The 10,000-nt window shown below is 41.3% G+C and overlaps 1 protein-coding gene across 2 annotated transcripts in view; it reads left to right on the top strand.

Annotated features, from left to right (window-relative positions):
* LOC137978778 (protein NLRC3-like) overlaps positions 1-10,000 on the top strand; it is a 31,799-nt gene that overhangs the window by 20,891 nt on the left and 908 nt on the right. For both annotated transcript variants that reach the window (XM_068825839.1, XM_068825838.1), the window contains 3 exons: positions 369-1,624; positions 3,274-3,345; positions 4,586-10,000. The exon at positions 4,586-10,000 is cut by the window's right edge. In XM_068825839.1, the coding sequence (XP_068681940.1) occupies positions 397-1,624; positions 3,274-3,345; positions 4,586-7,203 (3,918 nt within the window). In that variant the 5' untranslated portion in view covers positions 369-396 and the 3' untranslated portion in view covers positions 7,204-10,000. The remainder of the gene's footprint in view (positions 1-368; positions 1,625-3,273; positions 3,346-4,585) is intronic.

The following is a 10,000-nucleotide window of genomic DNA, read 5'->3' as shown; positions in this document are numbered from 1 at the left end:
CACAAAATAACCAACCGCGTACTCGAAAATGGCCTTCGGTTAATTTTCAAGTATAAATTAGTCAGCATCTCCCTTTCTTATAATTAAATGGTACCTGTAGTAATTTCGTTCTCCTAATTGTTCATATTATCTTACACAAGTGTTAGTTATTTTGACGTAGGTTGCCGATGTATGAAGTAGATATAGTTAAGTTTTTAGTGGGCGAAGAGCATTAAAAAAACAAATCTTGCGAATTTAATTGAGTTATCAAGAAACTGCCTTTCCCTGGGCCATTCCCGACATTCTATACTTTTCTTCCTTTACTGAGTCGTATTTTTGTGCACCATAATTGATGTTTGCGGTAAATTCTTTTTTGTGTATGTGTTAAGGACGCGGAATGTCGCTGGTTCAAGGTTCATGCAACCCAGTGCAGCAGCGTTACCACCACACGTAACTATGACGTCAGCTTCATGGCAGCAATCTCAAGAACTGGGCCCCAACAAGGTTCAAGTCACCATTTTGGCTTCTGAGTGGGGATCCAGTAAAGGCGGACTTTCCACAATCAACAGAGAGTTGGCCATACAGCTGGCCAAATTCCCAGAAGTCCAAATCACATACTTTTTACCGAAGTGCTCTTATGAGGATAAGAGTGAAGCCCATCGCCATGGTATAACGATTCTCGAGGCAACACGACTACCTGGATATGATGAACTGGAATGGCTCAGCTTTCCACCAGAGCATTTACGAATAGACGTCATTGTTGGCCATGGAGTGAAACTTGGTCGCCAAGCACAAGTTATCTGCAACTCTCACAAATGCAAGTGGATACAAGTGATACACACTGACCCCGAGGAACTAGGAATGTTCAAATGTTACGAGAATCCAATCTCAAGGGGTGAGGAAAAGCACAATGTTGAAGTAGAGCTCTGCAAGAAGGCTAATTTCGTTGTAGGAGTCGGGCCCAAGCTGGCAGAGGCCTTTCGCAAATATCTCCGCTGTTGTGAAAAAGATCAACTTGTTTTTGACTTCACTCCTGGTATTTTTAATGAATTTGTCAGTGTTCAACAAGTTCCTGAGGAAAGAAAACAACGCAGTGTCCTGGTGTTCGGTCGTGGAGATGCTGAAGATTTTGAGTTAAAAGGGTTTGACATTGCAGCAACATCTGTTGCGTCATTACCTGACACTCATCTTGTTTTTGTCGGAGCAGCCGATGAAAAACATGAGGAGATCGCAAATCGATTGCTTAAATGCGGTGTTCCTAAAAATCGCCTTAGGGTGAGAGGCTATATGAAAAGCCGAGAAAGCTTAAAGGAATTATTCGCTGAGGTGGATCTTGTGCTCATGCCTTCTAGAACAGAAGGATTTGGTTTGGCAGGTCTGGAGGCTCTGTCAGCTGGGCTACCTGTGATCGTCAGCAAGAACTCTGGATTTGGAGAAGCCCTGGGCAATGTACCATTTGGTTCTTCCTTCGTCATTGACTCTGAGGATCCCAATGCGTGGACAGCAGCTATCAAGGACATCTGGAACAAAAACAGGCAGACAAGGCTTGGTGAGGCTGAAGTTTTGCGTTACTCCTATGGAACGATATATAGCTGGTCTGAGCAGTGCAAAGATCTTCTCAGAAAGATGATCAACTCGCTTAATGGTATGAACTAACAATCTATTTAAATCCCTTTATATAAAAAACGATTCACATCTAAATCTGCAACCCTGGCCATAAGTTGTTGGGACACCTCCCTTTGGCGCTCTGAAAGCCACTATTTCAACTACGTTCTTGACGTTTTAGAAAAAGATGAATAGAAGTAAGTCTAATTGACCCCTCGCCCCTAACAATGTTGAAAGAAAATGAAGCTCTTCTGAAGACCAGATCGGATGTTGTTAAAAAGAAAGAGGGTGTTGGAACCGAACGTGATTGCTGAAAAATCGTTATTATTGGAATAACACGTGAATATCTATCTTATAGTCACTTTAGTTGGAGAATACTGTACTTGGAGGCGAACAATTCTTGAAACGTGGCTGTTCTGAAGCTATTGTCAAGGTTTTTTTTTTCAAGATTTTTATCAACGTTGACAGAGGGGAGGGGGTCAGAAAGGTTTACGCGGTCTTGGTCTTAAGAAAGGCTACCTGTGAAGTCATCTGCCGTGAACTGCCCCAACACTTGTGACTAGGATTGTGTAAAGTTGGTTAGCCGCCTGACGATCATGTAGACATAAAACTGCGAAGGGCAGCGTCATTAACTCAAACTTTGATGGAAAAGGGAGCTAAAAATCTAATTCACTGAAACTGAACCCTTACAACGCTGAGTAGAAAATTAAATACAGTCGAAGTCAGTATCATATCTTAATTTTCTTGATAGTCATAGTTTTCTTCTTAGCTGTGAGCGATTCACGCATTGTTCGGAAGTGCTAACCTTAGGCCTAATTACGCATAAAACAATATTTAGGCTTAACTGTTTGCACTTCTAAAGGGTTTGGACTTTTTCTACATTATAGCCTTAGTCTCCATTTTACCCACGGTCTGCAGTCAGGTCTTTGCACTGACCAACTAAAAAAGCAAACTTGAAAATTCTACTCGAAATCCTAACCCGGTAAATAAGACAACGTCACCTCTATCTTGTGTTTTTTGCTACAAAAAAGGAGAGTTCGTTTCCCGGGAGATTAGTTTCTTTATTTGGTCTTTATGATGTCATTTGCCTATTCCCTCTGTACACTTGAAGACACTGATAACCACTGATGGATATGGGGGCCACCATGAGCATTCCCTGAATTAACTTGTGATAACCTTTCCAATGTCAAAAATATAATTATCGACCCCAGTAGCTCTTTGGATTATTTCAAGTGAGCATCTGAATCTTTCCTCTGATCCTCTGTTTTTAAGGAAGAAACTGAATTCTACCTCCCACCAACAATCTTGGACAAAATTAGGTGGAAAATGTGACACACCACGGAAAAATGGTCATTCCCTCGTTTGTCTGTGTAAGAAAAGATTAACTTCTGCGTACTTTCCCTCCTCCCCCTAATCCAATGTTGGCTAAGAAACGGCCAAAGGGTTGCACGGTAGTTTTCACCACATTATCAACATTGTTATAGGGTAGAGTTTGGACAAAATTGAGAGTGCATATCCAAGGATTTTCACGCCAGAATTTTCCCAAGAGTTTTATCCAAGATTGCAGGTGTTTCAAATTTTTACTTTGAAATATAACGAGATAACGATTCAAATGAGCTCGTATCGTGTGCGCCGTTTATGCGAATGCCAACCTTAAGTCATGTGTGGTTTGTTTTGTGATTTTGACAGATGAACAACGTCAGGTCCCATTTACAAGTCAAAGCTCTCCATCTTCTTCCCTGGCTTCTCATCGAATGAAAGGTATATGTGACCTTAAATAAGTGCGATAGAGGCAATTTGACCATGTTGAAAATCGACGCTGCGAAAAAAAATCATACAATCTTAAAAATCAATATGTCCAAAATATTGCAGTAAAATGTGTTTCGCAAAAATGAGCAATTTTCACATATGAGCTTTTTTGCTCTGCCCAGCGTGGTTTTAAAGTGGATTTAATACTTTATTATAATTGTCACTGCATTTCAATTTAAATATATAATTATTCCTGTAATATTGTGTTGGTTTTATGTTAACTCGTGCTCGTTTTAGTTCTTACATCTAAGCACTCTGATACACAAGCCTAACACTTATGCACGCCGGCAGAAAACATTTTGTGGGAATTTTTGTATGAAAACAAACGTGGATAGGATAACAGGTTCATTGAGAAATTCTGCTTGTGTGTATACCAGAAATGACTTGCAACGCGGCGATACGTAGGAAAATCAGCTAAGAGGGCTTGCATACCACTGACACCTCAAAATTAACTCACAGGATCAAATTTAGCTTGTGATAGTCATTTTATGACCCGCTAGCTTTTCAGCAAATATATTTGCGTCAGTACATAGACCGTATTCATAAATGGCGATCACATTTGTAATTCTCTTGTCCACGTGCAAATTAGCCTACCAAGCCTCATTTTAGAGCAAAAATTCTTTTCAATTCACTGTATGCTATCGAGGCTTGGTAGGCTAATTTGCACTTCGACAAAAGAATTATAAATTGGCCGCCATTTATGAATAAGGTCTATTCTCGCAATTTCTTCACGAAACTTGACTCGCACACCCGCCTCAGGCTCAGTGATTATCGGTGAATATTCACCGATAATCACTGAGCCTGAGGCGAATAATTGTTTTAGTTTAAATACACAGGTGATTATTTCAAAAAAGAGAAAACAAAAAAATATTTCAACGCGAAAATCATCTTTACTTGCAGTGGCAAAACGACTACTGGCAGCCATTTTGTCCGTCGAGGTGATTATCGACTGATAATCCGAGATAGCGAGCCAATGAGAGCGCGCGATTTTGTATAATCACCTGTGTATTTATACTAATGAATCTTAATGTGAAGACGGATTAGCTCGGAATTCGGTAAGCCAAGAATAGTCTACCAGAAGGAGGGGATGGATTTACGCTTTGCAATTGGAAATCGTCTCTCACTCCTGAAAAAAAGAAAAGCTAGTAACTCTGAGTCAATCAACTTCTAAATTGACCCTATTTTCTTGCAGCTAGTTCTTCATCTCAAAGTGATATCATAGAATCCATAAGACAAATTTACCAACAGTGTGAAGGGGTGGTTTGCCCAATTCCTTGGTGTGAAGGCTTCAGCTTCCAACTAGAGAACATTTTCACCAGACTTAAGATAGTCGCAAAAGAAAAGACACGCGGAACGCTGACGAAAGAAATCACCAACATGACAAGTATTTTTGCATCACACGAAGATTGCCAACATCCACGGATTGTCCTGATTGAGGGTGAACCTGGCATGGGAAAGACGACCTACTGTCAAAAGCTGGCATATGATTGGGCAACTAAACAAGACCGCGAATGGGACGAGTCTTTCCCAAGAGTAGAGGTGCTCCTGCTCCTCAGATGTTGTGAAATTGAATCTAGCATCTGGGAGGCTATTGACGATCAAATTCTGCCGGAAGAAATTGACCCAGAGTTGAAAGAAACGTTTTTCCGTTTCGTGCGAGAAAACCCTGCTAAAGTCCTGTTAGTGCTCGATGGGTTAGACGAGGCAGACCCTCAAAAATTAGCTGTGTACTATAGTCTTCTTCAAAGAAAGCTGCTCCCTGGTTGTCACATTGTTCTTACTTCTCGTCACGAAGCAGGAAATAAAGTAAGACCTTCCTCGGACACACTGTTGGAGATTGTGGGATTCACGAGTAGTGATGCGAAGTGTTTTATAAGGAAGTATTTTCGACACGCAGAACAAATGGCAGAGAAGCTTCTAAATGTATTGTGGCATCCGTATGATGATGACGACCATGAAGATCAGCATATTAAAAGGCCTTTAGAAGAACTAACAAAAAACCCTTTAAATACACTTCTGCTCTGTGTGCTTTTCGAAGATTTTGGCGGCATTCTATCAAACAACAGAACACAGCTGTTCGTAGAGATTGTTCTCTTTGTTTTGAGACGATACGAAATGAAGAACCACTTACCAAGTAGTGGTAAAGACCTTCTAATAGTTTACAAGAAGGAACTGATGACTCTAGGAAGAATGGCGCAAGAATCTCTTTTTAAAGGAGAGCAGCATTTCGATGACGTCCGTTGGAATCTCACGGAAAGTCTGATCATTAAATTTGGCTTTCTCTCGATCCAGGCTGGCGGTAGCAAGAGAACGCCTTGTTTCCGTTATAGCTTTTTTCACAAGAGTTTTCAAGAATTCTTTTTTGGTCTACATCTTGCGTTTTCTATCCTGGATGGAGAAATTGATACGAAGTCAGTTCTGATTGACGAAAGATATTTTCGTGAACTAAATCAAGTTTTCATGTTCATGAGTGGAATCATATCCTCACAATCCGAGGAAACGGCAGTGTCGATTGTGAATGGTATTGCCTCACTTGCAAATGTGAGAGGTCGCAGATCTCCGTCTGACGAGAACTCGTACCTGAAGATGGCTTTAGATGTCATGGAGGAATGTAAAACTTGCTCGGAAAACCTGTATACTAAATTAACTTACAGCTTTGGCAAAAGTCTTGATTTGACGGAAATTCGAATATACTTCAAATCACGTGCGAGCATTGCTGCCTTTTCCCAGGCCCTCGCAGTAAACACCTCCCTTACTATTTTGGATTTGTCTCACAACTCCATTGGTGCTAAAGGTGCTACTTCATTTTCCCAGGCCCTCGCATTAAACACCTCACTTACTACTTTGAATTTGACTGACAACTCCATTGGTGCTGAGGGTGCTTCTTTACTTTCCCAGGCTCTCGCAGTAAACACCTCCCTTACTACTTTGAATTTGACTGACAACTCTATTGGTGCTGAGGGTGCTTCTTCACTTTCCCAGGCTCTGGCAGTAAACACCTCTCTTACTACTTTGTATTTGTCTTTCAACTCCATTGGTGATGAGGGTGCTACTTCACTTTCCCAGGCCCTCGCAGTAAACACCTCCCTTACTACTTTGGATTTGTCTTTCAACTCCATTGGTGATGAGGGTGCTACTTCACTTTCCCAGGCCCTCGCAGTAAACACCTCCCTTACTACTTTGGATTTATCTTTCAACTCCATTGGTGATGAGGGTGCTACTTCACTTTCCCAGACCCTCGCAGTAAACACCTTCCTTACTACTTTGGATTTGTCTTTCAACTCCATTGGTGATGAGGGTGCTACTTCACTTTCCCAGACCCTCGCAGTAAACACCTCCCTTACTACTTTGGATTTGTCTTTCAACTCCATTGGTGATGAGGGTGCTACTTCACTTTCCCAGGCCCTCGCAGTAAACACCTCCCTTACTACTTTGTATTTGTCTTTCAACTCCATTGGTGATGAGGGTGCTATTTCACTTTCCCAGGCCCTCGCAGTAAACACCTCCCTTACTACTTTGCATTTGTCTGGCAACTCCATTGGTGATGCGGGTGCTACTTCACTTTCCCAGGCCCTCGCACTAAACACCTCGCTTACTACTTTGGATTTGTCTCGCAACTCCATTGGTGATGCGGGTGCTACTTCACTTTCCCAGGCCCTCGCAGTAAACACCTCCTTTACTAGTTTGGATTTGTCTCGCAACTCCATTGGTGATGCGGGTGCTACTTCACTTTCCCAGGCCGTCGCACTAAACACCTCCCTTACTACTTTGGATTTGTCTAAGAACTTTATTTTTTCCTCCTCGCCTTAGTTTAGACTCTCGCATCAAATTTCTGTTTCTGTGATGAGCGTGATCTTCTTTCTAAAGGTTTCAGTGTTTACATGATCATGACTCACAATAAGCAAGGTCGACGGCGACTACGAGAACGTTGTTGTGTAAAAATATTATTTCCTTTTACTGTAATAATTTTCCATGTCCCTCCTCGGCTTGGAAAGTGTGAATACACAATCCAGGAATAAAACTGATGAATGCAGTGTGGGTATTTAGAGAGAAAATAGTCATGTTCTCGTGTTCTCCACATGACCTCAAATTTGATCTTTCACGTCGTAGTCAGGACGAGAACGTTAAAAAAATATATATAGTAAAATGTAAAAAACACGTGCAGGGCTTGCAAAGCTATTGTTTTTGCTCACTAAATATGCAAATTTATGGCGTTCTCGTAGCCGTTGTCGTCGGTTTAAGGTCCCTATTGTCTTTTAGAGTTCACGGTGTTGTTATTGAATTTGACGACTATCTCACTTCATCTCCCCACCCCTTATCTGTTGGTAAGCATGCACTGAAAGGTTAAAAGTCACTTTCTTGCTAGTGCGTCACGAGAAATTAAGGGCTTACATACATAGAAAGACATCCATTTTGTCCCTTGAGATATGTTTCAGTTGAAGTGTTACTCTGATAAAAAATCACAGTCAAGTCTTTTTTTCTTCGGATTTTGAAAAATTGTTTGCTGAACATTTGACTGGACAAATGTTTGGATTTTGCGGTCCGTCATTACTTACGTTCAAAACTGAGCGATTGGACATTAGTGGGTTGGATCTAGGGGTAAGTGACGTCATTTATTCACTAGTTAAATGTTTCAGCGCGTAAATGCAGTTTATTATATATGCAAAACACGAGTTTAAAGTCTGAAAGCACGAAACTCCCCTTCTGGATATCAAGTCAGCCGCGTACACACGCACTGTGACTTGTGAGTCTTTGACGTCATTTTCTCCTCGATCCAGCTCTCTCAAGATTTTAAAGTTACAATGTAGTAATGGCAGACCATTTAATAGGGAAATGTCATTTATTTATTTTAATTTATTTTTTTTCTAATTTTCTTTCTTTTTTACTCCGATCGACCCAAAATGAGGAAACCGGCATTCGACCGTAAACGAAGAAATAGTTATTGCCCCCGCTTGGCCAAAACCCGAGGAAGCAACCTAGACGTCCCCGCGTAGAAAGGGTAAATGTATGAATTGTAGACATTGCAGGGGAAATCAATCTCGATTTGCTCAACCGGGCGCATAAGGTTTAAACGGTCGCCATCTTGGATTCGCGCGGCTAGGTCTGGGTTGAGGGTCGACAAAGCGAGCGAGGGGAGGGGGGCGGGGAGAGGAAAGAGAAAAACCGCGGTTTTTCTCTCCGCTCTTCCCACTCCCCACCCCGTCGTTTTGTCACAGGGCCCCGACCTATCCTATGCTCTTCCAATATGGCGTCTGATAGTGTTTCGTGGCGACACAACATCTACCGCCTGCAAGCAGGCTAACATGAATGGGCATCACACATGGCAGTGAAAGCAATCTCGTTCCCAGAGTCTTCGTTCCCCTTGACCAGCGGGTCGGATTACGAGAGACTCTGGGATAATCCGTTTGGAGAAAGTTTTTGATTGGTTGAAAGTCTGAGCATGAGCAATCGATTTCGGCCACGACTGCTGCGAGACGCGAGGGGTTTCACAGAGCACCGTCACCGTATGATCGTTAATGCTTGTTTGGATTGGTTCGTTGATTAGTTTGGAGCCAAAGCAAAGAGTGAAAACCTATTACATCTAATGGAATGGAATCGTCTCTCACTGAGTAATTATGTCTTTAAAATGTAGTCATACCGAGTCTTCAAATTGCCGCTGTGTATTATTATATGAATCCATAAGATCTTCTCGTACAGTTACTAATACGTACATGTGAGTGTCCTGGAAAGGTGCGAGAACCTTTAGCAGATGAGTTTTTGGGTACAGAAAAAGTTACTGATGCAAAGAGAACTCGTTTGGCTTGTGACAGTGCTGTTGAACGATTTGAAAATAGAGTGGAAGGTCCGTCTCTCTGGCATGCAAAGCAATCCTTTCGGTAGGTTGAAAATTTTACTCGCGTTTCATTTGGTTTCATTACACTGCACTGTTCTCAACCTCCATTGGAAGAAGAGGCCAGATCAGATATAGAGAATCAAATCATTGAAATGAGATGTACATCTCGCATCCAATGGAACTTGTCTTACATTTTAGGTTCTTAGAAAAAATGGAAACTTCAGTTGTTGACTTTGTTATGCAAATACTTAGCTTAACGTTTATGATGAAATAAAAAAAAATGGTGTGATATAAAGCTTGGCCATCCTCTAGAGCCTATTATTTGTAGCACTTAAAAGTCAGTTACAAAAATTAAAATGACACCTTTCTCTTGAGTAATTAAGTACTTCCTTCTGAAGTACAAGTACCTTAACATACCACTACATAAGGATTTTTTTTCCGTAATCTCAGCCCACAGTATTAATTACAGTGGCGATTATTATTTGCTTATTGAAGCCACAGTGATCTAGTGTTTGAGACTTCTCGGTGAATATTCACCAATAATCACTTCGCCTTCGGCGAATAATTGTTAAATAATCACTGAGCCTGAGGCGAATAATTGTTTTAGTATAAGTACACAGGTGATTATTTCAAAAAAGAGAAAAAAAAAAACATTTCAACGCGAAATCATCTTCACTTACAGTGGCAAAACGACTACTGGCAGCCATTTTGTCCGTCGAGGTGATTATCGGCTGATAATCCGAGATAGCAAGCCAATGAGAGCGAGCGATTTTG

This window comes from Montipora foliosa, chromosome 12 (genome assembly GCF_036669935.1).
Source record: "Montipora foliosa isolate CH-2021 chromosome 12, ASM3666993v2, whole genome shotgun sequence".
Taxonomy (NCBI): Eukaryota; Metazoa; Cnidaria; class Anthozoa; order Scleractinia; family Acroporidae; genus Montipora; species Montipora foliosa.
This window is presented reverse-complemented; position numbering and strand designations above follow the sequence as displayed.